We start from the raw sequence: 24,103 nt of genomic DNA on the forward strand, positions 1-24,103 counted from the left end.
CCTGCAGTGCCGGCATCCCATATCAGAGTCTCAGCTTCTCTGCTTCCGACCCACCTCCTTGCTAGTGCACCTGGGAAGGAAGAGGAGGATGGCCCAGGTCCTTGGGTGCCTGCATCCAAGTGGGAGAGCTGGTGGAAGCTCTTGGCTCCTGACTTCGGTCTGGCCCAGCCCTGGCTATTGTGGCCACTTGGGGAGTGAACCAATAGATGGAAGATCTTTCTCTCTGTCTCCTTCTTTCTCTGTATCTCTGCCTTTCAAATAAATATGTAAATTTTTTTAAAAAGGATTTTGATAAATCATGTGTTCATTAAGTCCTTGGTTACAAGACCATGCAAGTATCCACTGATTTCATCCCTTGGTGCTTGGCTTGGCAACTTTTCCCCGTATTTGTGAAAGCTCATAATTAGAAGCAATTTCTAACTTGTCATGCTGTTAACAGTGGTTACTTCTAAAAGGTTGGATTACTACATTTTTCTTTATTTCTGTACTGTTGATTTTTCTTTAAATCAGGAGTTTCATTGCTTTTGTAATCATAAAGTATTTTTAGAAAGCAGATTTTATTTCATACTTCAGTTTTCAATTATTACATACAACTAGAGACTTATTGCACTTGAAAATGGGGAAAGGGTGAAAAAGTTTTATTATAAAGATGAAACATAAATGAAATTTAGCTTTTACTGTGTTGAAACTAAACACACAGAGATGATCTTCTCGCAAGTGTGTATTTGACATGGAACTGAACTAACCTGTCTTGTGATGAGTTTATTTTAATAGGCTTCCAACAGAAACTTGGGATGAATGCGGCTGTGTGGGTGCATGGACGGCACTTCTTGATGGTGGTTTCACTCCACAGCCCATGTGGGACTTCAGCTCACTGGTACATGGGACAGGACTCAGCACTAATGAAGACTGGGACATCCAAAATCATCTTCAAGATGTAGGTCCAGCTGGCTTCAGACAGCTAACACAAATGCAGTTCAAAGCAGTGACTAACAATGAATGGGCTCTTTGTCTTTGAAACTCCTTCAAATCCAAGTCCTCAAAGCCTTGTTAAAGCTAACAAAATTGGTTTTGTTATTTGGTTTCTTTATCAGCAGACCAGATACCGTCCCCCTCATGGAATAATAGCTTTCTCTCAAGAATCCCCATTCTTTCTGTTGCATCTGTAAGGTATCCAGGCATTTTTAAAAAAATCAACTTTGGCAGAGCTATCCGGGCTGCTCCCAACAGCCTAAACACAATTCTGGCTGAGAAGACACGCGCACAGAATGCTGTGGAGTGTCTGGAAAAGCTTTTCTAATAAAAGGGACAATCATAGCTGACACTGGCTCTTCTTCCTTTTTGTTTTCTTTTTCTATTATTAGTATTATTAGTTTATTTGATAGGCAATAAGATAGAGAGGGACAGAGACAGACAGAAAGAGATCTTCCATCTGCCAGTTTACTCCAGAGCCAGGAGCCAGGAAACCCAATCTAAGTCTCCCATGTGGGTGGCAGAGACCCAGTTACTTGAGCCGTCATCTACTACCTCCCAGGGTGTGCCACATTTTCGAGAAGCTGGAATCTGAAGCAGAGCTGGGACTTGAACCCAGACTCTCAGCACATTGTGTGTTAACTACTAAGCCTCTGCCCCCATCTCCCTCTTCTACACAGGGGGCAGACTTTATGTCTAGAGCTGGGGTACCTTCTTGCCAGCTCATGGGAAAGGCTGAGAGAATTGCAGACATAGGAACTGGTAACACTGAGCTGTTGAAGTCACATAGGTGACACTTCAGATTTCTTGTTATGTGAAGAAGACAAATATTATTTGTCTAATTCCTGTCAACTCTTGAATTTTGAGTTCTGTTACTTGCAACCATGATATTCACTTAGAGAATCATGGATCAGGGCAGACAGGCAAAGAGGGACTAAAAACAAGCAATAAATGTAGATCTAGACAGTTTAGAAGTTGATACCAGGAAGGTGTAGTAGCGGGATATCAGCTACAGGATGATGATCAAGGGGTGTTAGCCGAGTAAAAAGCCCCATTTGTCTGTATAAACAGAATACTAAGTGTAGGCTTTATGATTAGGAACTTAGGAGTAGCCAGTGAATATAAAGTTTCTAACTCCTTTATAACCAGAAACATTGAACTGCAGTCAATAAAAGTCTAACTGTCTATACCTGTGAGTACCATGATTTTGACAGCTGTGTCATTTTTACCAAAAAGGAAAATTATAAATGTACAAAGCAGGAAGCCCATTTTTGTTTGCTATCGAGAGTCATGGGAGAGGAAAACCAGTGTTTCTTCAGTTGACACTAGAATTGTTATTGGAGAAAAAAATTACCATTCTTTGTAAGAAAAACTTGACCCTGCACATATGGAAGTCAGAAGCTGATGTAATAAGAAATGGCCAAAATGCTTTACACAGAAAAGCAAATAGCGTGTTTTGCTCCCGAGAGGACAATTGGAAGAGAGGTCCAGTGATCTGTAGGAGGCAAAATCAGGGTGTGGTGACTAGTGGCATCTGATTCAGCCATCACAAGATGGGGCCCATCTCTGCCAACATTGTGCCACTGTAACAAGTATCTTTTTGTTTAGGAGTAATAGATCTCCAATTGTTCACAGACAGGGGGCTGAGATTGTAGCTTTTGTTTCCAAGACAGTGTAACTGGTAATTTGCATGAGAACATATAAAGGACATAGAAAACTGAGTTTTGTGCTTCAACTGTGCCTTGATAATTTACTCAGCAGGGAATGTTCTTCCTCTAACCCGAGATGGAAGCTCCAGCACCAAGACTTTTCTAGTCATTGCTTGGTAACACAAAGTCTTGAGGCCCCTTTAAATGGCAAAACAGTCTTATTTCTGAAATTAGTCCCATAGCCAAAGCTCGAGACTTCATTAGAAACTGCAGTTACTCCCTCCCTCCTCAGATAGGGCTTACTTCAGGGGGTGGTTTCTGACTCCTGGGGAGGGCATGGGGTTGGCATTTTTTGGTGCAGGGGCTCAGGTCATCTTGGCCATCTTGGTTTTTTTGTGTGTGTGTTTTTTTTTTTTTTTTTACAGGCAGAGTTAGACAGTGAGAGAGAGAGACAGACAGAAAGGTTTTCCTTCCGTTGGTTCACCCCCGAAATGACCGCTATGGCCAGCGCGCTGTGACCCATGCGTTGCGCCGATCCGAAGTCAGGAGCCAGGTGCTTCCTCCTGGTCTCCCATGCGGGTGCAGGGCCCAAGCACTTGGGCCATCCTCCGCTGCCCTCCCAGGCCACAGCAGAGAGCTGGACTGGAAGAGGAGCAAACGGGAAAGAACCAGCGCCCCAACCGGGACTAGAACCCGGAGTGCCAGCACTGCAGGTGAAGGATGAGCCAAGTGAGCCGCGGCGCCGGCCAAGAGGTTGGCTTGTTTTTAAACAGACTCTTCCTCACCCAACCCTAACTTTCACTGTTTTGCTGTTTCTCATTTCTCGAGGTTTGGAGCACAGGGTGGAGGAGAGGGAAGTGAAGAGGGAGTGTTCTTAGCTGACTGGCCCTGTAGGTGCCCAGTTCATGTTCTCTGGGCCTGGGCTATGTTTAAAGCTGACTCTTTTCTTAGAGGGGATCTTTGGTTATTTAGCCACACTGGAGTTGTTCCACAGGTCCTTTGGAGAACATTGCTGGAGACTTCTGGTCTGCAAATTGCCTGGCCTGATAAGTTGGCTTCCCCCCACCTGGCTGGCTTATTGTGTACTCTTGGCAGCCCCTAGGAGAGCTGGGATACCTTGAGTATTTCTCTGCTGAGGCCTGCTTGTGTCTCCAGTTGGCACGATTATGAGGGATCATAGGCAACTCCACACCTGCTCACCTGATCCTTCGGCAGGCTCATGCCTCCTCAGCAGCCACTAGCTCTGGGAATACAGCAGCACGCCCCTGCACTCTGGCCGTCAGGGAGTCAGCTCTCACCTCTTAGCTTTCACAAGATTTAGTGAACCAGTCCCTTCAAAACACAGGGTGTGGCTGGTGCCGCGGCTCACTGGGCTAATCCTCCACCTAGCGGCGCCAGCACACCGGGTTCTAGTCCCGGTCGGGGCGCCAGATTCTGTCCCAGTTGCCCCTCTTCCAGGCCAGCTCTCTGCTGTGGCCCAGGAGTGCAGTGGAGGATGGCCCAAGTGCTTGGGCCCTGCACCCCATGGGAGACCAGGAGAAGCACCTGGCTCTTGCCATCAGATCAGCGCGGTGTGCTGGCCGCAGTGCGCCAGCCGTGGTGGCCATTGGAGGGTGAACCAACGGCAAAGGAAGACTTTTCTCTCTGTCTCTCTCTCTCTCACTGTCCACTCTGCCTGCCAAACACACACACACACACACACACACACACACACACACAGGGTGGACATTGCTGAGCCTTTCTCCCAAGCCTTGAGGTGAGGGACAGACGCAGGGCGTAGGACTGAGAGCACCCACACAAGCCTTTCCAAGACCTAATAGCATAGACACGAGCAGTGGGGGTGTAATTGTGATTTGAATGTACCATAGAAATCCTTCTGTGGCTCTCAGAAGAGGTGGAGCTTGGGACCAGTGTTGTGGTTATCCTGTTGCAGCCACCTGGGGAGTGTACCAGAGGATGGAAGACATCTCTCTCTGTCTCTCCCTCTGTCTGTAACTGCCTCTCATATAAATAAATACAAATTAAAAAAAAAAAAAAGACATGAGCTCCCACATGTGCATTTCCAATTACCTGCCCAAATCGGCAGCAATCTGAGGAGCTCTGCAGCGTAAGACTTGGCTGCTTTCCCCCGTCTGGGGCCCTGAAACTACCATTTGACTGATATTATCTGAACTATACGGATCTGCGTGTTAACCCACTTGGATAAGCAACTTTAATATTGGCCCTGTGCTCATAGCAACTTTAATGCTGAGAATTTATTAAACTACTAATAAGTGTTGATTTGATTAAATGGGTTAGAGAATCAAAATAAAAATTTTTTGAATGCTTTTTGAGAAACATTCTTTAAACTCAGAATGTTTAATTACAATAAATATGATACAAAATAATTATACACAAAATTTCCTAGAAAGGTGGGTAAGTGCCTACATTAAGAGATTCCCAGATTTTTTTTTTTTAAAGATTTATTTATTTATTTGAAAGACAGAGTTAAGAGAGAGAGAGGTCTTCCATCCACTGGTTCACTCCCCAAATGGCCGCAATGACTGGAGGTGGGCCAGTCTGAAACCAGGAGCCAGGAGCTTCCTCCGGTTCTCCCATGCAGGTGCAGGGGCTCAAGGACTTTGACCATCTCTACTGCTTTTCCAGGCATTGGCAGAGAACTGGATCAGAAGTGGAGCAGCTGGGACTCAAACTGGTGCCCATATGGGATGCTGGCACTACAGGCTGCGTCTTTACCCGCTACTTCACAACGCTGCTGCTCCCCCACCCTGGTTTTTTATAGTCACCATACAATGGGTGGGCAAAAAAAAAAAAAAAAGTAGTGGTATTTGATTCTTAACAACAGACAGTAAAGGAAAGAGAAACTAGTTACAAACATCCTTATAATCTTGCAAATTGCACTCAGAAATACAGCAGAAAAGAGCTGTGTGAAAATACACTCTGTGTGGTCGGCGCTGTGGCTCAGCAGGTTAAGCCTCCTTCAACAGCAGCATGCCATATGGGCAACAGTTCCAGTCCCGGCTGCCCTACTCCTGATCCAGTTCTCTGCTAATGTGCCTGGGAAAGCAGTAGAGGATGTCCTAAAACAAAATCTCTGAACTCCACTGCATGATATAGCTCAAAGATTTTTCCCTGGATAGCTGACTTTCTGTGAACGGTTGGGTAGATTTTCCTAGCTTGCTGTCCCTGGTTCACTACTATGGTGCCCGTTGGCCGTGTTTTCCTTGAAGTCCTAGAAAGGAACCACAGGAATATTCTAACACTAGAAAATCACGTGTTCTCTTTATTATGATTCTTTGAGGCCAAGCTAATGGGAGCTAACACAGGGTCTTGCAGGGTACTTTTCTGTGACTGAGGCCTGTGTTAGTACTTGAGACAGAAAATGTTTAAGCAGAGAGTCTGATCTGAGCAGCAAGAAGTTGTCATAAAATTCATGTTTTCCTTCCTCTTCCTATATCTGGTAACAACTGCAACTATTTAGCATCTTTTACCTCTTCCCATACTCTATCAAAAGGGGTTTCTTGAAACATATAGGCAGAGACTCGAAGCAGCTGAACTCTTCTACTCCTCACCCCTTTAAAAAGTGACTGAGCTCTTTAGTATCTATTTCGTTTTTTAAGATTTATTTTTTTATTTGAAAGGCAGAGTTACACAGAGAGGAGAGAGAGGGAGATCTTCCAACTGCTGGTTCATTCCCCAAATGGCCACAATAGCCAGGACTGGGTCAGACCTAAGCCAGGAGCCAGGAGCCAGGAGCTTGTTCTGGGTCTCCCATATGTGTGCAGGGACCCAAGGACTTGGGCCACCTTTCACTGCTATCCCAGACACATTAGCAGGGAGCTCGATCAGAAGTGAAGCAGCCAAGACTCAAACTGGCGCCCCTTAGGGATGCTGGCACTGCAGACAGCAGCTTAACCCACTGCACCACAGGGCTGGCCCCCTTAGTACCTATTTTTTAGGCTTATGGATCTTAAGAACATACTGCCGCATTTGAGTGTTCATTTTGTACTACCTTTCCAGGCCAACACTATCCTCTGTGAAGTGCATGATGAGCCACAGCTCACAGACTTGAGTCAAACTGACCAGCATTGCTGAGACTGCCTTCATTTTATAGATCCCGCAGTCCTCTGCCTTTCTGTCCCCACACTCCCCAGTACCATTAGATGGATCTCGGGCAGGGTGGGAACCCATGGGTCTCTAAACCAGATGCACAAGGTGGTCCTTCCTCTTCACGTTTTTCCTCCCACCCCGGCAGGACCTCAGACACCTCTATTTTGAGCTATCCTTTCTTTCTGCTTCCCCTGAGCACTCAGCTCTTCCCCTCAACGGGCTCATGGCTTTTGGAAAAGGGCAGCCAGTGAGAACAAACCTCTATAATGTAATAATAATATACATGTAAATAATAATAATAATATAATGTAAAGACAGGACCCAGCCTCTCTTCTGTCTCCCTTAGCCCAAAGTGTCCTCGCCCGTCCTTTTACCAAAAGAAATCCACTGAACTGAAGATGTGATTCTAATCTAGAATTAATTCTAATTAGACAAGTTACTGGATTCAAACAGTCATTTGCTTTTCCAGTAGATAAAACCCTCTTGGCCAGTATTGTCTAGAGGTATTTATTTAGAACTCCAGGTCTGGGGCAGAAGACAGTTACCACTTATGTGTAACCCCCAGACTAATTAAAGCCCACCTGGCCATCATAAAAATTCCTTAAAGAGAACTGCATCACTGAACAATCAAAGCAAGGTCTGAGCACCACTGAAGTAAGTTGGCCAGGAAGTAAACATGCGCGCTCAGCCCCGACTTCAATCCCTACCACCTCACCTCTAAGTTCGAGATGGGGTGCCCAGGAATCAAGCAGTAGCTGCCTGCTCTTTGCCCTTGCTGTGTGCGTTGCAATACATTACCTACTTTCTTCCACCTCCCTGATGTCAGTGGTAGGCTTTCTGTGTGTAAGATGAGCAGACCCAAGTTTGGGGGTTCTATAGCAACACTTACAAGTTTATGTGGTGGTTCCACAACACCAGTTCTAAAACTCATGCTGGGGCTGGCGCTGTAGCACAGCAGCTTAAAACCTTGGCCTAAAGCGCTGGCATCCTATATGGGCACTGGTTTGAGACTCAGCTGCTCCACTTCTGATCCAGCTCTCTGCTATGGCCTGGGAAAGCAGTGGAGGATGGCCCAAGTGCTTGGGTCCCTGCATCCGCGTGGGAGACCCGGAAGAAGCTCCCGGCTCCCGGCTTTGGATTGGCACAACTCTGGCTGTTGCGACCAATTGGGGAGTGAACCATCGAATGGAAGATCTCTCGCTCTCTGACCTCGTCTCTGTTTAACTCTGTAGAGTGAATAAATAAATCTTAAAAAAAAAAAAAACCTCATGTGTGCTTTCTTGCTACATGCATACCTCTTATAAGGGAGGACAGAGGAAAAAACAGTGAAAAAATTTATAGCTCAAAACAATATTCAGCTGTTAGCAATTCAGTTCCAAAAGACAGTTACATTTCTAAAATAATTTTATAATATAGTGCGTTTATTGCTATGGAAAGTTGTGTTTTTTTTTTTTTTTTTTTTTTTTTTTTTTTTTTTGACAGAGTGGATAGTGAGAGAGAGACAGAGAGAAAGGTCTTCCTTTGCCATTGGTTCACCCTCCAATGGCTGCCACGCTGGCGCGCTGCGGAGAGCACACTGCACTGATCCGATGGCGGGAGCCAGGTACTTATCCTGGTCACCCATGGGGTGCAGGGCCCAAGCACTTGGGCCATCCTCCACTGCACTCCCTGGCCACAGCAGAGAGCTGGCCTGGAAGAGGAGCAACCGGCACAGAATCCGGCGCCCCGACCGGGACTAGAACCCGGTGTGCTGGCGCCGCTAGGCGGAGGAATAGCCTGTTGATCCGCGGCGCCAGCGGAAAGATATAACAGACAGAAAATTGAAAAGCTGTGCATCATGACTCCAGTGTTTAAGTAGCAAATTAGGTGTATAAAGTGGAAACGGATATATGAAAAGCTAACAAGCTCCTGGAACATATTATAAAAGTATGCATAGTATATACCGCATCCATGGTTTTATTTGGCACAACACTATATAAAATGATTTTTGAAAATACTCGGGAGAGGGAAACTGTGTTGAGGCTAGAATGTCTCGAAATACAGCTATATAATTTCTTACAAGTCACAGGACTACTATTAGTTCATGGAAAATGTAATGAAAAGTTAATTTTGGTCAGGACATTTCGAAGTCCACGCCTATTTTGTTCTCTGGTTCTAGGGGGTTAGGACGATGAGGCAGGAAACCTGGTGAAGCAGGGGAACGTGTGGAACTTAAGTTAGGTACCACTTCATCAAGAGGAAACGCGGGGCCGAGGAGCGCTGGGCCGGGCCACGACGCGGGCGCCGCCGCTTCCAGAACGCTCCAGAAGGCAGAAACAGACGCCAGCGCGGCGGGATCGCCAGCAGCGCGCGCTGCCCTCGGCGCGCTGAAGAGAAGCGAGCCTGTGCGTCACGGGAGAAACGCCGCGCTGCACCGCGCGCACGCCACCTCCCGCGCTCCCGGGCTCCGTGCAGTCAACAGTGCCAGGAACCGCGGGCAGGAGGCCGCGGGCGCGACCCCAGCCGCCAGCAGCGCCTTTCGAGGCGCCCCACGCCGTGAAGCGCCGCTCCCAGGGCGGCTCCCGCCGCGGGCTGCGCGCCCCACGCCCTCGCCTCCGCCTCCGCCAGCGCGGCCGGCCGTTTACTTTTGAACGGCGCTTTCGCACTCTTTCCATTGGTAAACGCTCCGCAGTTGAATGTTGCGCGGGGACTGCGCCTGCGCCGCGCGGCTCCACGAAGCCCCGCCCCATTGAAGCACCTGGAGGCCTAGGGGCGGGGCGGGGCCCGGCGGCGGAGCGGAGCTGCACTGGGCGTCCGCTGTGAGGCTGCGGAGAGCTGTTCGGCGCGGCGTTGCAGGAGCTCCGTCTCCCCGCGTGAGTCTGGGGCCTTTTCCGGGTGCGAGCGGGCGGCTCTCGGTGCCGTTTGCTGGGTGTCCCGAGTGTGTGCGGCGGGGAGTCGCGGGGGGTGGTGATGGAGAGGGTGGGCTTAGGTCCTGCATCCCTTCCCTCTCGTCCCGGAGCGGGAGTTTGGGGGTCCCTTTGCCTTCCCTCCCGCAGGGACCTGCGTGTCTGTGAGGGGGAGCGGGGCGCCGCCTCCGAGCCTCCGGTCCCGCGGAGGCGCCCTAGGAGGGAGGCCTGGAGACGGGTCCGCAGCCTTCCAGGAGGGAAGCGCGCTCACTGCCATTTTGTGCGAGACTCTCACGGGACGTAAGAGGCGGCGATGCAATTACGCCCACTTCACAGATGCGAAGCCTCCGCTTTGAGGGGTGTTCGGTAGAGGTGCCTCCGTCTCCACATCGAGCCGAGAGAGGAGCAGCCCTGACGCGTGGTGGGCAGAACCTACTCCAGTAGTTTGAGGCCGGCAGAGCCTTTCTCGAGGGCGCTTCTTGCCTTCCAGTTAACTCGCAGCAGTTTAAAGTGACCCCGGATGTTTGCTCGGTCATCACCATTGTGGGTTAATATTGCCGAAGTCCTTGTTGTAATACTAGGTCCTTTGTGACAGTCGTGTTTCATCACAGAATTGCAAGGATTTTCAAGAAGCAAGTGATGGCTCTAGTGCGGGCTCCAACAAACAGGTGTTTTCTTAAAAGCACACGCGCAGGGAAGGCATATATCAAAGGCGGAGAACTAACAGCCATTGCCATGACATCATATTTAATGTACTTTTGGAGAAAAGAAGTCCAAAACATTAAAGATAAAATTGTTTTAATTTTAGAATAAAAGCATCTGGACAACTTGGGGAAGATAAAGTATATTCAATTAAGTTGCTGACCCGGATATCCAGAAAGTAGGTAAGCTCTGGGAGATGAACTGAGTGTGAACAAAGTTTTCAGTAAAATTTTAAGTGTAAGGTGAAATTTAAAAATCGCTTGAAAAAAAAATATGATGATGCTTGAAATTCTGACCATATTAGCAAAGGAGCATAAAATATAAATTACTCTTAAAGATAGTGACTGCTAACTCTTGTATATGCTTTAAGAAATTTTACAAGGATCTGTATATCGCAGTACACAAGCAGTGGTGTACGTACAGACTTGCAAATTGCATTTATTTGGATACTTTTTCAGGAATTGTGCATTTACATATTGCTCTACATTCTTTTTTAAAGGAAAGTAGCTCCTTTTTTCCAAGGAAAGTACCCTCATTTAACTAATCAGGCAAGGTGAAATTTTGATTTTTAGGTGATGTTAGTTTTGACATTGTCTTTCAGCAAATATGTTGCTGAATGTTATCTATGAAGTATATTCTCACTTTGAAAAGCATAAGAAGAATTAAAAACTTCTCATGTCAATTCCTGGTTAAATTGTATTAATACTCTTTTAGTTTGGGGAAGTAGGTTGGTATCAAAGTAATGAAAAGAATACAAATGGGCAAACAGTTAACATCAGTTCTGACCATAATTTTTTAATTTGAAAGCATTATTGTAATGCTTCATTATCTTTGCATATTTGTATGATATTTTTAAACATCTTGTCTTATGTATATAAGTGGTAGAGCTGTAATTTGTTTTGTTTTGTTTTTAAGATTTATTTATTTGAAAGGCAGAGTTACAGAGAGTTAGAGATTTTCCATCCACTGGCTCACTCCCCAAATGGCCAGAAAGGCCAAGGCTGAACAGGACAGAAGCCAGGAACCAGGAGCTTCCTCCAGGTCTCTCACGTGGGTGCAAGGGCCCAAGGATGTGGGCCATCTTCCCACTGCTTTCCCAGGCTCATTAGCAGGGAGCTGGATTCAAGTGGAGCATCTGGGAATTAAACCCGCGCCCATGTGGGATGCTGGCATCACAGGTGTCAGTTTTACCCCTTACTCCCCAGTGCTGGCTCCAGCTGTAATATTTCTTTTCTTTTCTCTTCTTTTCTTTTAAGATTCATTTATTTATTGGAAAGGCAAGAGTTGCAGAGAGGCAGAGGGAGAAAAAGACAGGGCTCTTCCATCTGCTGGTTCACTCCCCAAATGGCTGCGATGGCCAGAGCTGGGCCGATCCAAAGCCAGGAGCCTGGAGCTTCTTCCAGATCTCCCATGCAGGTGTAGGGGCTTCTACTGCTCTCCTAGGCCATTAGCAGGGAGCTGGATCGGAAGTGGAGCAGCTGGGACTCGAACCAGCACCCATATGGGATGCCAGCACTGCAGGCGGCAGCTTTACCTGTTACGCCACAGCGCCGGCCCCTACTTGTAATGAAATGCACTTTGGTGGTGGCACCACTTGAATTTTCCCAGGCTTACTGTTGACTCACTAGAAGTCTAGGGCAAGTCATCTAACTCTAATGTGGTAAATATAATTTCTTTTCAGAGGCTGTAAAATGTATTGAATGTGTTATAATCATTCATGTTTAGAGATGGAAGACAGTAAAACATTAGTGAATTAAGAAATAGCGTATGTAGGAGAATGCGTAATGATAACATTTTAAAAAAAAATTGCGAGGCAGAGAGAAAGAGAGCGAACACTCTTATCTCCTGGTTTACTCTCCAAATGGCTGTAGGGGCCCACAGTGGGCCAGGCTGAAGCCAGAAGCTGAACTGAAACCAGGAACTGAGAACTCAGTCCAGGTCCACCACGTGGCTGGCAGGGGCCAATGACCTGAGCCATCACCTGCTGCTTCCCGGAGTCTGCATCATCTGGAAGCTGGAATTGAGAGCCGAGCCAGGGCTCCATTTCTGGTGCTCCAGTATGGGACATGAGTGTCCTAACTGGTGTCTACACCTGCTGGGCTGAAGCCTGCCCAAGACTTTTGATACTACTTAGTGTTCCATTGTCTATTACCATCATTCTGTTACATGATATGCTGTATCGGAAATTGGCCTTCTGGGGAAAGACTTCATAAAAAGTTTGGAAAATCAGAAATATGTTTGTTTTTGACACAAGAAATTTGTGAAATAACTTGTAAGTAGATAGTTTAGCCTTAGGTTTCTTTCTGAGAAGCGCCCCCCCAACCCCATCACCATATGCGTATTTCTTGGTGACTTTTACAAGGGAAACAAAAAACCTTGAGTTCAATACCAGTTTTTGAGTTTTTAGTATTCATGGAGGGAAATACATTCTATAGAGATAATTTATTTTACTTTTTTGCTTTTTTTTCTAAGATCTATTTATTTATTTGAAAGAGTTAGAGAGAGACATCTTCTATCTGCTGGTTCACTCCTCAAATGGCCACAACGGCTGGAGCTGGGCTTATCCGAAGCTAGGAACCGGGAGCTTCTTCCTGGTCGTCTCCCATGTGGTGCAGGGGCTCAAGGACTTGGTTCATCTGCTGCTGCTTTTCCCAGGCACATTAGTAGGGAGCTGGATTGGAAGTGGTGCAGCTGGGGCTTGAATGGGATGTTGGCACTGCAGGTGGTGGCTTTATCTGCTATGACACAGTGCTGGCCCCATTTTTTTTTTTTTTTTTTGATTTATTTATTTACTTGAGAGGCGTAGTTACAGACAAAGAAAAACAGAGAGTGGTCTTCCATCCACTGGTTCACTCCCCAAATGGCTACAATGGCTGGGGCTGAGCCAGTAGGAAGCCTGGAGCCAGGAGCTTCCTCTGGGTCTCAGATGGTGCAGGGGCCCAAGCACTTGGACCATCTTCTGCTGTTTCCCCATGCCATCAGCAGGGAGCTGGATTAGAAATTGAGCAGCTGGGACTCAAAATGGTGCCCATATGGGATGCCAGTGCCATAGGTGGCTGCCTTACCTACTGTGCCACAGTGCTGACCCCACTTTTTTGCTTTTTAAATGATTTTTTTAATGTTAAAATAGAACTTAAAGTAATTGAAAATTTACTATTTGAGTATATAGTTCAGTAGCGTTAAATGTATTTGTATTGTTTTCTAAGTCTCACCAGCACTTTTCTTTGGAAATTTTGCATCTTCCCAAACTGAAACTCTATACTCACTAGACATTATTTAGGATTTTAGTGTCCATTTTTGAAATTAGTCTATTTTTGGTTTGTACTGTCTCTTGTAGGTTTTAGAATCATGTCATTGTCTTCAGAGCAGTTTGTTAACTAACCATATATGTATTCTGGAACAGTTGAAAAAGAAATTGTTGATCATTTTAAAGAAATTTTCAGAGATGCTTGCCTCTCCTTTTTTCAGAGTAGCATCATGTACTCTCCTAGTTTGCTTTTTATTTTATGGGTCAATTTTGAAAATTTGGATTTAGATAATAATTCATTTCTTGCAGATTTTCAAATATATTAGGATAGAATTATGCAAAATATTGTCTAATTTTGGCTTTTTTTGTATTTGGGTTATTTCCTGTTCTTCTCACTAACTTGGTACATTTGTCTTTTCTTCCTTTTCCCTATTGATTAAGATAATATATTTATGTATTGCTGCATAACAAATTATCCTCGAACATAGCCAGTGAAAACAATATTGAAACATAGTTTCTGTAGGTCAGGAATTTAGGAGCAGCTTAGCTGGGTTTCTCAGGCTCAGTCTCCTCTGAGTTTGCAGTAGACTTTGGCTTAGGCTGCAGTTTATGCTTCCAAGCTCACTTAATGTAGCTGTGTGCCAGCTTCAGTTTCTTATGGGATGTTTGCCTTAAGAGCCTTAGGTTTTCACTATACCAAGTAGACCTTAGTGTTCAACAGCGTGGTAGCTTGCTTCCCTCAGAGAGAGAGAGAGAGAGAGAGAAGAGAGAGAGAGAGAGAAGTAATATCCTGTCCTTTCTGTATTTTGTGTGTTGGAAGAAGTCCTGGTCCAATCCACACTCAAGGGGAAAGGTGATTAAAATACCCAGGAGGGTAGAGGTTGTCACTGGGAGTCATTTTAGAGATTTCCCGTCACAAGTAACTAATGGCTTATTTATTTATTTAAAGAACCAGCTCTTGGATTTCTAAATTCAAATTTTTTAAGTTCATTCTGCCTTTCCTAGCTTTATTTTGTAACTTATTTTTTTAGTCAAATCTTCACTCTGTAATCCCCTTTTTTGTTTTTGAAAATATATGGTGTCAGCTCTGCACTGCTACATTTTTTTTAACCCTTTAGATTTTTGCTAAGAATGTTTCACATGACTAATGTTTTGGCTGAGTACTGAATTCTCAGGCTATATCCTTTCCCTTCTTGACCTTGTGGACATCACTGTGTTGTTTTTTAGCATTCTTTGTTACTTTGGAAATATTTTGGTTATCTACTCTTAAGTAACAAACAAGACTTGGCTGACTCCCTGGCTTTCCCAGGCATATTAACAAGTTGCTGGATTGGAAGTGGAGCAGCTGGGACTTGAAATGGTGCTCACTATGGGATGCCGGCATCATAGCTTAACCCGCTGTGCCATAAACGTCGGCCCCACATATTTTTCTTGTTTGTATGACTTCAGAATGTTTGTAGAGCTGTAGGCTAAAGTTGTATATATGTCTTTCTGACATGCATTCACTTGAATTTTACTGCAGTGAATGTCATCTGTACTGTTGCACAATTCCTTTAGTTTGCAGGAATGCTTCACAGTTCAAGCTTAGCCTCCATGTGACACATCTTGGATGTCTGGGCATCGCAATATGGTCAATCTAAATGGAGTATTTAATGGTGGACTCTCCTGTTACAGCCTTTTCTATGCAAAGCAGAGATTTTGTTTTCTAAAAATAAAAAACCCAAGATATGTATTCACACTGATCTTAAGAGACAGGTGTTCATGGAGTGAAAGTCTACAATGTGGGTTTTTTTTCTTTTTTTTCATTTGAAAGAGTTACAGAGAGAAGTAGAGACAGAGAGGTCTTCCATCCACTAGTTCACTCCCTAATTGGCTGCAGTGGCCAGAGCTGCAACCATCAGGAGCCAGGAGCCTCCTCCGGGTCTCCCACATGGGTACAGGGGCCCAAGGACTTGGACCATCTTCTACTGTTTTTCCAGGCCATTGCAGAGAGCTGGATCAGAAGAGGAGCAGCTGGGACTGGAACCAGTGCTTCAGGCCAGGGCTTTAACCCGCTGCACCACAGTGCCAGCCCCTACAATATGTTAAGTTCTGTGTTTAGATTATAGGAGTATAATCATAGCAATACACAATTCTTATCCTTACAGGAAATTTAAAGAAGTGTTGCTGCATTCTTTTAAGTAAAATCCCATTAAGTGCTGTGAAGTAAAAGAGCACTGTGTAGTGAGAATAACAGGACCCAATCTGAGGAAGAGGCAGGCTCAAATTGAGACCTGAAAGATAAATTTGGCAGATAGCAGAGAAAGAGAGCCAGGAACAAATCTGAAGAGGTTTTCTATTTATTGAAAGCACAATCTTATTTTTTGCTGCTTTCTTCACAAACTTCAACCTTAAAAGTCAGTTTTATAAAGAATTTAGTAACCATTATACATGGATAGCACTTGGGTATTTTGTTGAAGGTTCTTTTGTGTAAATTGAGGTTCCTGCATCCAGGATAGGACAGAGCTGAGGACTGTGGCTTGCACTGAGGATAGAAAGGAAGAAAAACTCTAAGAGAGGGTCTGGTGCGAAACTGTCAGGATTCTGTCGTTGGGAACAATAACAGCTTGCCAAGAGTTGTCAGAGCGGTTCTGAGTTCCTTTTGTTCAGGGATATCTGCAACACTTTTCCATAAAGGAGAGATGACTAATGATGTCCTTTATGTTTCTTACCACTGGTGCTCATTTTCATCCAGGTCTCCCATGTGGGTGCAGGGGCCCAAGCACTTGGGTCATCTTATGCTGCTTTCCCAGGCCATTAACAAGGAACTGGATCAGAAGTGCAGCAGCTGGGACATGAACCAGTGCCCATATGAGATAACAACATTGCAGGCAGCACTTTACCTGCTATGCCCTTGTATACCCTTGTGGGAGACCTGGAAACATTTCCTGGCTTCTGGCTTCAGCCTGGCCCAGGTCATTGTGGCCACTGGGTACTGAATCAGTAGATGGAAGATTCTCTCTTTATGTTGACACCCCCGCCCCCACACACACATTGCCTTTCAAATGAATAACAGATCCTTAAAAAAAAAAAAGAATTGTGTATTGATTACAGTATTCAACCAAAAGTATTAAGTAGAACAAACAAAAAAATAGAGGGATAACATATCAAGTTGCTCATCAACAGGGTGAGGGCTGATCAAGTCACCGTTTCTCATAGTGTTCACTTCATTTTAACAGGTTTCCTTTTTGGTGCTCAGTTAATTGTCACCTATAGAACAAGTGGTATTTGTCCCTTTGGGATTGGCTTATTAAATATAAGAGTGGGAATAAGAGAGGAAAGAGATGTGCAATTCGGGACATGCTCAGGCTGACTTACCTCAAACGGTAGAGTTAGAAACATACCAGGGGATTCCAATTCAATCCCATCAAGGTGGCATGTACCAATGCCATCTCACTAGTCCCAGTGATCAATTTCTGTTCACAATTGATCATAATGATAGGACTAAGAACCAAAGGGATCACATAAACAAGAATAGTGTCTGCAAATACTAGCTGATAGAATCAAAAAGGGAGAGAATGATCCAACATGGGAAGTGAGATACACAGCAGACCCATAGAATGGCAGATGTCCTAAACAGCACTCTGGCCTCAGAATCAGCCCTTAAGGCATGCGGATCCGGCTGAAATGCCCATGAGAGTATTTCAGGCATGGAAAGCCAAGACACTCTGGGGAAAAAAAAAAACAACCTAAATGAAAGATCTCTGCGAGTGAGATCCCAGTGGAAAGAATGGGTCATCAAAGAAGGAGGTACCTTTCTCTGAAGGGAGGAGAGAACTTCCACTTTGACCATGGCCTTGTCTAAAAATGATCAGAGTCAGTGAACTCAGGGGGCTTCCATAGCCTTGGCAGCTCATGACAAGAGCCTAGGGTGATTACTCATGCCATAAACAAGAGTGTTAATTTGTTAAGTCAACAACAGGAGTCACTGTGCACTTACTCCTCATGTAGGATCTTTGTCCTTAGTGTGCTGTGCATTGAGATTTAATGCTATAACTAGTACTGAAACAGTATGTTTCACTTTATGTTTCTGTGTGGGAGCAAACTGTTGAAATCTTTACTTAATGTATGCTAAACTGATCTTCTGTATATAAAGAGAAACGAAAATGAATCTTGATGTGAATGGAAGGGGAGAGGGAGTGGGAAAGGGGAGGGTTGTGGGTGGGAGGGACGTTATGGGGGGGAAGCCATTGTAATCCATAAGCTGTACTTTGGAAATTTATATTCATTAAATAAAAGTTTAAAAAAAAATAAAGAAAATCACACTTAGGCATTTAGCCTAGAAGTTAAGATGTGCTTGGCATACTTGTGTTCCATTTGGGAAATACTGGGTTGAAGTCCCACTCCGCTCTTGATTCTAGCTTCCTATTGACATCCTGGGAAGCAGTGATGATAGCTAACTAAGTGGTTGGGTCCCTGCCACTGAATTGAGTTCCTGGCTCCCAGCTCACTGTGGTCATTTCGGGAGTAAACCAGAGGATGGGATCGCTTTCTTGTCTGTCGTCAGCCTCTCAAATAAATGAACAAATACATTTTTTAAAAAGAAAATTATACTTGCTGATCCTGGATTTTAAGCATACTACTCCAACTCAAGAAGCTAAGAAATGTAATTACTAGTGACATTTAATAATTTGCTTTAGAAACTGTGAGACAACCTTAGGAGTGCTTCCTTTTTTTGAATGAAAAAATGAAATTTTGTGAAGTCTGACTTGTATTGTTGTCTTTTATAAGAATACCTTTATGTAATTTGTGCAATTTTGATTTTAGCATCTTAGTAAAAAGTTGCACAGAATAGTTGTGATTGTTAGTGGACTTCAGCAACTCTTTGGATTTAACTTATTCACCGTTACAAATAACTTTAATTTGAAGCATTTTATTACAAATTAAAGGGAATTGTTTTGCTTGGGCTGATTTTTACTACAAATCGGAAGCTCTTAAATGAGCATTTATTCAATATTATATATTAGTAATTATTGAGGAAGCTTCATTTAATAAAATCTTGGTGAGTATATTTATAGAAGTTCTCTTTTAAATAAGAAGTACAGTATACTAACAATTTAAAGTTAATGCCTAAATCTTTCTATAAGGTGCAGAAATCTTTGTTATATGTAGACTTAAAGTACTTGTTTCTCTTAACAGGAAATGCACAATTTTGAGGACGAGTTGACGTGTCCCATTTGTTACAGTATTTTTGAAGATCCTCGGGTACTACCATGCTCTCACACATTTTGTAAAAATTGTTTGGAAAATGTTCTTCAGGCATCTGGTAACTTTTATATATGGAGACCTTTACGAATTCCACTCAAGTGTCCTAATTGCAGAAGTATTATTGAAATTGCTCCTACTGGTATTGAATCTTTACCTGTTAATTTTGCATTAATGGCCATTATTGAAAAGTACCAGCAAGAAGACCATCCAGATATTGTCACCTGCCCTGAACATTATAGGCAACCATTAAATGTTTATTGTCTACTAGATAAAAAATTAGTTTGTGGTCATTGCCTTACTATAGGTCAACATCATGGTCATCCCATTGATGACCTTCAAAGTGCCTATCTGAAAGAAAAGGACACACCTCAGAAACTGCTTAAACAGTTAACTGACACATACTGGACAGAGCTCACTCATGTTATTGAAAAGCTGGAAGAACAAAAATCTCTTTCTGAGAAAATGGTCCAAGGTGATAAGGAAGTTGTTCTCCAGTATTTTAATGAACTTAGTGATACAATAGAACAGAAAAAAAAAACTTTCCTAACTGCTCTCTGTGATGTTGGCAATCTGATTAATCAAGAATATACTCCACAAATTGAAAGACTGAAAGAAATAAGAGAGCAACAGCTTGAACTGGTGGCACTGACAACATCTTTACAAGAAGAGTCTCCACTTAAATTTCTTGAGCAAGTTGATGATATCCGCCAACGTGTGCAGCTCTTAAAACAAAGACCACTCCCTGACGTCCAACCTGTTGAGGTCTATCCTCGAGTAAGCCAAATACTGAAGGAAGATTGGAACAGGACAGAAATTGGACAAATTAATAAAGTTCTAATTCCTGAAATGAAGATTTCTTCAAAAAAGATGTTATGTTCTTGGCCTGAAAAGGATGAAAAAGAAGTTGAACTTATAAAACTTTTAAACATTGCTATAGTTACGCTAATTTCTATGATATTGATAGTCATACTCTTTTTCAACCAACACATAATAACTTTTTTAAGTGAAGTTTCTTCAGTATGTTTTTCTGAAGTCTCTCTATCAGTTTACCAAAGTTTATCTAAGAATTTTCATGATTTAGAGACTGTACTGTCTCACACTTTATACTTGTTGAAGGAATTTATCTGGAAATTAGTTACTCATTGAAAACTTAAAATTGTTTAAATGGGCTTATTCTGTACAGCAGCAACTAAGCATTGCTAAATGGAGAAATGGGTAGCACAAACAGCAAACCAGTTACAACAAATACCAATATATAGAAATGTTAAACTTTTTATGCTTCTGTTGGATAGAATGATATGTCAATATTAGAAATGACACAGAACCTGGAACTTGATTCAGATCAAGTCAGTATTAGAAAACTAGAATAAGGAGCTGGCGTTGGTGGCATATTGGGTTGTCACTACCTGCAGTGCTGGTATCCCATATGGGCGCCTGTTCAAATCCCAGCTGCTCCACTTCCAATCTAGCTCCCTGCTAATGGCACTTGGGAAAGCAGATGGCTTGAGTCCTTGGGCCCCTGCCACCACGTGGGAGACCCAGAAGCATCTTCTGGCTCCTGACTTCTGCCTAGCACAGCCCTGGCTGTTGCAGCCATCTGGAGAGTGAAGTGAACCAGTGGATGGAAAATCCATTCCTCCCATCCCCCCGGAATTCTGTCTTTCAAAGAAATCTTTTTTAAAAAATATAATAAAATGTAATAATGACTTGACTTTAATATTCATATTATTCCTATTATTACTGACTTGATAGAGGTAGATTTAAGGCTGTTGTGACTTATAAACACTTTTGTATCTGTATTGTCTTCTACTATTTTAATATACTACACTAGTTAACTTTGCAATTCTTCTAACATTCAGATTAAAAGATGGCAAAATACTCAAGGTGTATAGGCCTTTATTTTGATGTGCTTGAAGTTTGATTAAGGATGGTAAAAGGTTTAAAATCAAAGTAGCTGTCTAAAAGTGGTAAGGGATTTGCTTAAAGATCTTTTTGGATCAGATGTACCTGGTCCACACATCAAATGTGTTTCAGGTACTTATTAGCCGTATGTTTGACTACATACATTCCAAATCTGTTTTTGGGTTGTTACAGTTTTATCTTTGTGCGTGTTTGAGTTTTGCAGGATATTAAGGTCAAATTCTTGGATTAAAATCTAAAACATCACACCAAAACAGTCATTTATTTCTGTGACGTTCCATCAGTTGATTTTGATGGCATCATGTGACCTGTATTCATCTTTAAAACACTGAGTTTTAAGATGCCTGAAGTTCCCTTATTTATGTGAAAGTAGCAGCAATTAAACATTTTGAACTTTATGACAGCGTATGTGTAAAGTTAGAATCTTTTAGTTCCTTAACAGGGACTCAAATAGTGATGTTTGTGCTATTTTCTGATCTGTGTCCATGCATGGAACTTTAAGTACATTATGGTTTGCTTTCTAGAAATTCTAAGTGGGCTGCTCTTGTATCCATTCTCTGGGAGTCTTAGCTAGTTCTATGACTTTGTAGGTCAGATTAGGGAATGTTCCTGGCCCTGCAGATTATATATGGATAAACTATTAATAAACATAGCTGTGTTCAAGATACTAATTCTAAAATACTTCTCTTTATGTGATAAGATCTCAACTAAGATGATGGTTTTAAGTCCGTTTATGACCAGAATCAGATGTTGGCAAGGGTACAATTGGAAGTGAAGGGAAACTTGGCCATTATGATATTAACACAAATACATAATACATTAGGTTGAATTTACATTGATTAAGGTTGTGACTCCACAAAAAGAGCCCTTAATTTTTGGAAAAACATTAGTAAGCAATGAAATGTATATTAGCTTTTATGTGTCAAGCAGTTTATCTCATTTCTTAAATATTATTTTTATAGATGAAAAAAATCATAAAACTTGCCCAAGGCCAGGTAATTACCATGTGGGAGAATTTATGTGTTGTTTTGAGTTCATGCTGTCACATTATACTTGAATTGGCTAAGACTTATATTAATGAATTTGGATTAATCTGTAAAAACAGAAGTATGCCAACATTTTCCATTTGACATTCTGTATTGCCAGTTTTAAAAAGATAAAACTTGATGAGTTTCATGAAGTGTGTAAGGATAGTTATGCAGCTGGTTTAATCATGTAGTTTTGTAATTTTTGTGCAGCTTCTGAGTACTTCTTGTATTTTAAGATTTATTTGAAAGTCAAGTCAGAGCCCTAGTGAATGCGCCGATCCGAAGCCAGGAGCTACTTATGGGTCTCCCGTGCAGGTGCAGGGGCCCAAGCACTTGGGCCATCATCTGCTTTCACTGGCCATTGCAGAGAGCTGGACTGGAAGAGGAGCAGCCAGGTCTTGAACTGGCACCCATGTGGGATGTTGGCACTGCAGGTGGCAGCTTTACCCTCTGCCACAGCGCTGGCCCCTACATCTTGCATTTTAACTCTTTTAAAATGCATCATCACAACTTGATCCACTGCACTCCAACAATGCCCACCCCTTTAATATCTTGATTTAAAATGAATCTTGTTTTAAATTTGTGCTAATTACATTTTTAATGGTTGTAACACAAACCTGGGCTTCTTTTCCAAAGATTATTTTGAAAGGCGGAATTACAGGGAGGCAGAGGTAGAAATCTTCCGTCTGCTGGTTTACTCCCTAAATCACTGCAATGGCCAGGGAAGGCTGGGCCAGACTGAAGCCAGAAGCTTCATCCAGGTTTCCCATGGGTTCAGGGGCCCAAGCACTTGGGCCATCTTCTGCTGCTTTCCCAGGCATATTAACAAGGAACTGGATCAGAAGTGGAGCAGCTGGGACTTGAACCTGTAGGATGTCAGCGTTGTAATGGCAGTTTAACCTACTTCGCCACAATGCTGGCCCCAAACTTGGATTTTTCATACCTAAAAGTGGTCTACTGAATGATACATAAACTCAGTTATTGCAATTCTTATTTCCAGTAGGGTGATTCTTGAGCCATTACAAATGTATAAAAACCTCTGACAGCACTCAAGACATACCAGTTTCCATTTATTACTAATGATGTTTTATTCAGATACATTTTTAGTGAGGTATGTACAGTGGGATATTTTTGACTTGTCATTTAGTCTAGTCATGACGACACACTGGGTTTAGTGGTGCTCTTGCAAATGTTAAATACCAAGTATCTATCTAAATTCTTAGCCTATCAATTCAGAATGAAGGTTTTATAAAAAATTGTCCCATTCTTTATATAGTAAGGATAGTGACTTACAGCATGTTTGTAATTTTACTGTGCCTCAAATAATACACTTTGAACTCTGCTGTTAGCAACTTGGAGTAAAGATAAATCACCTGACCCACCAGGCATCTTAATTTCCTCACACAGTCTGCCACTTAAAACTCTCTTTTATTCTGCCTTTCAAATAAAGTTTGAAAAAGGTGGTGGTAGTAATCGAAGTCATGTGCATTTGGCATAGGTTAAGACCCTGCTTTGAACACCTGTATCCCACATCAAAGTGCCTGGGTTCAAGTTCCTAGTTCTTCCAGTTCCAGCTTCCTGTCAATGTGCAACTCCATGTGGGAGACCTAGATTGAATTCCTGGCTCCCAAGCATTTGGGGAGTGAGAGCTGTGTCTCTCTGCCTTTCAAAAACAACAAAAACCTCTTTATAAATCACTGAGAAGCATATACAGAGAATATTTTATTTAACCATAAAACAAATGTATGATGCAGTTTATATACAATTCATTACAAATAGAAAATAACACACTGAATGTATACCAACTTGATTTGAAGTCTTCAGTATGAATAAATTCAACACAGTCCTTTAGATGCAATTTCTTTTGGATTGACAGCAACACTTTTTGTTATGTTGTATGTCTTGTAAATTCCAATAAGTCTATCCGAAATCTCAAACATATTGTTTCGAAGAGAAATTATTATGAACTGGGCATTTTTTGTTTGTTCCTAAAGAGAGAAAGAATAATTTAGAAACTTTAAGTAGTAACAGAGGAAATCATGTAATAAAATTTAAGCCTTACCTCCCTCAAATATTGTTACTTATCAATTGGAATTTATTGCCCAAACAGGAATGATGGCATCGATAATTTTAACAAAAGTGTATTTGAGAGGAATTTACTTATTTTTTGAAGCTTGAGTGCCTGAAAGTGCCCTAACTGAGGCAGGGGAGCTTGGGAGGGACCCTCTAGGAAGGAGACCTGGGATTCTAGCTGTGATTCTGCTACTCATTTGTACCAATTTGTATTTTATACATCTCTAAAATGCAAATGTTCGGTTCAAATAGATTTTTGTTCTCCATTGA

The 24,103-nt window shown here is 42.8% G+C and overlaps 2 protein-coding genes across 7 annotated transcripts in view; one reads left to right on the forward strand and one right to left on the reverse strand.

Annotated features, from left to right (window-relative positions):
- Window positions 1-9,053: 9,053 nt before the first annotated feature.
- On the forward strand, window positions 9,054-21,397 carry TRIM59 (tripartite motif containing 59). Of its 2 annotated transcripts, none has more exons than XM_002716339.6 (3): window positions 9,054-9,583; window positions 10,425-10,500; window positions 18,744-21,397. In XM_002716339.6, the coding sequence occupies exon 3, from the start codon at window positions 18,747-18,749 to the stop codon at window positions 19,956-19,958; it is 1,212 nt and encodes a 403-aa protein (XP_002716385.1). In that variant the 5' UTR covers window positions 9,054-9,583; window positions 10,425-10,500; window positions 18,744-18,746; the 3' UTR covers window positions 19,959-21,397. The 2 variants fall into 2 exon arrangements, with proteins under 2 accessions (XP_002716385.1, XP_008264635.1); XM_008266413.5 differs by having other exon boundaries at window positions 9,445-9,583; window positions 10,425-10,496.
- The window catches only part of SMC4 (structural maintenance of chromosomes 4), a 40,403-nt gene continuing 35,596 nt past the window's right edge, over window positions 19,297-24,103 (reverse strand). For 4 of the 5 annotated variants that reach the window (XR_016233229.1, XM_051818741.3, XM_070072583.2 and 1 more), the window contains 2 exons: window positions 23,567-23,748; window positions 19,297-19,695 (listed from right to left, as the gene is read on the reverse strand). Coding sequence is in view for 4 of the 5 variants with exons in the window: in XM_051818741.3 (XP_051674701.3) it covers window positions 23,596-23,748 (153 nt within the window). In the remaining variant the exon portion in view is untranslated. The remainder of the gene's footprint in view (window positions 19,696-23,566; window positions 23,749-24,103) is intronic. The other variant, XM_070072584.2, reaches the window with a different exon arrangement.

This window comes from Oryctolagus cuniculus, chromosome 4, assembly GCF_051225735.1.
Source record: "Oryctolagus cuniculus isolate XC-2025 breed Fujian yellow rabbit chromosome 4, ASM5122573v1, whole genome shotgun sequence".
In the NCBI taxonomy this organism is placed as follows: domain Eukaryota; kingdom Metazoa; phylum Chordata; class Mammalia; order Lagomorpha; family Leporidae; genus Oryctolagus; species Oryctolagus cuniculus.

Coding starts and splice junctions, on each gene's coding strand:
- TRIM59 (XM_002716339.6), top strand. CDS start 18,747: ATGCACAATTTTGAGGACGAGTTGACGTGTCCCATTTGTTACAGTATT.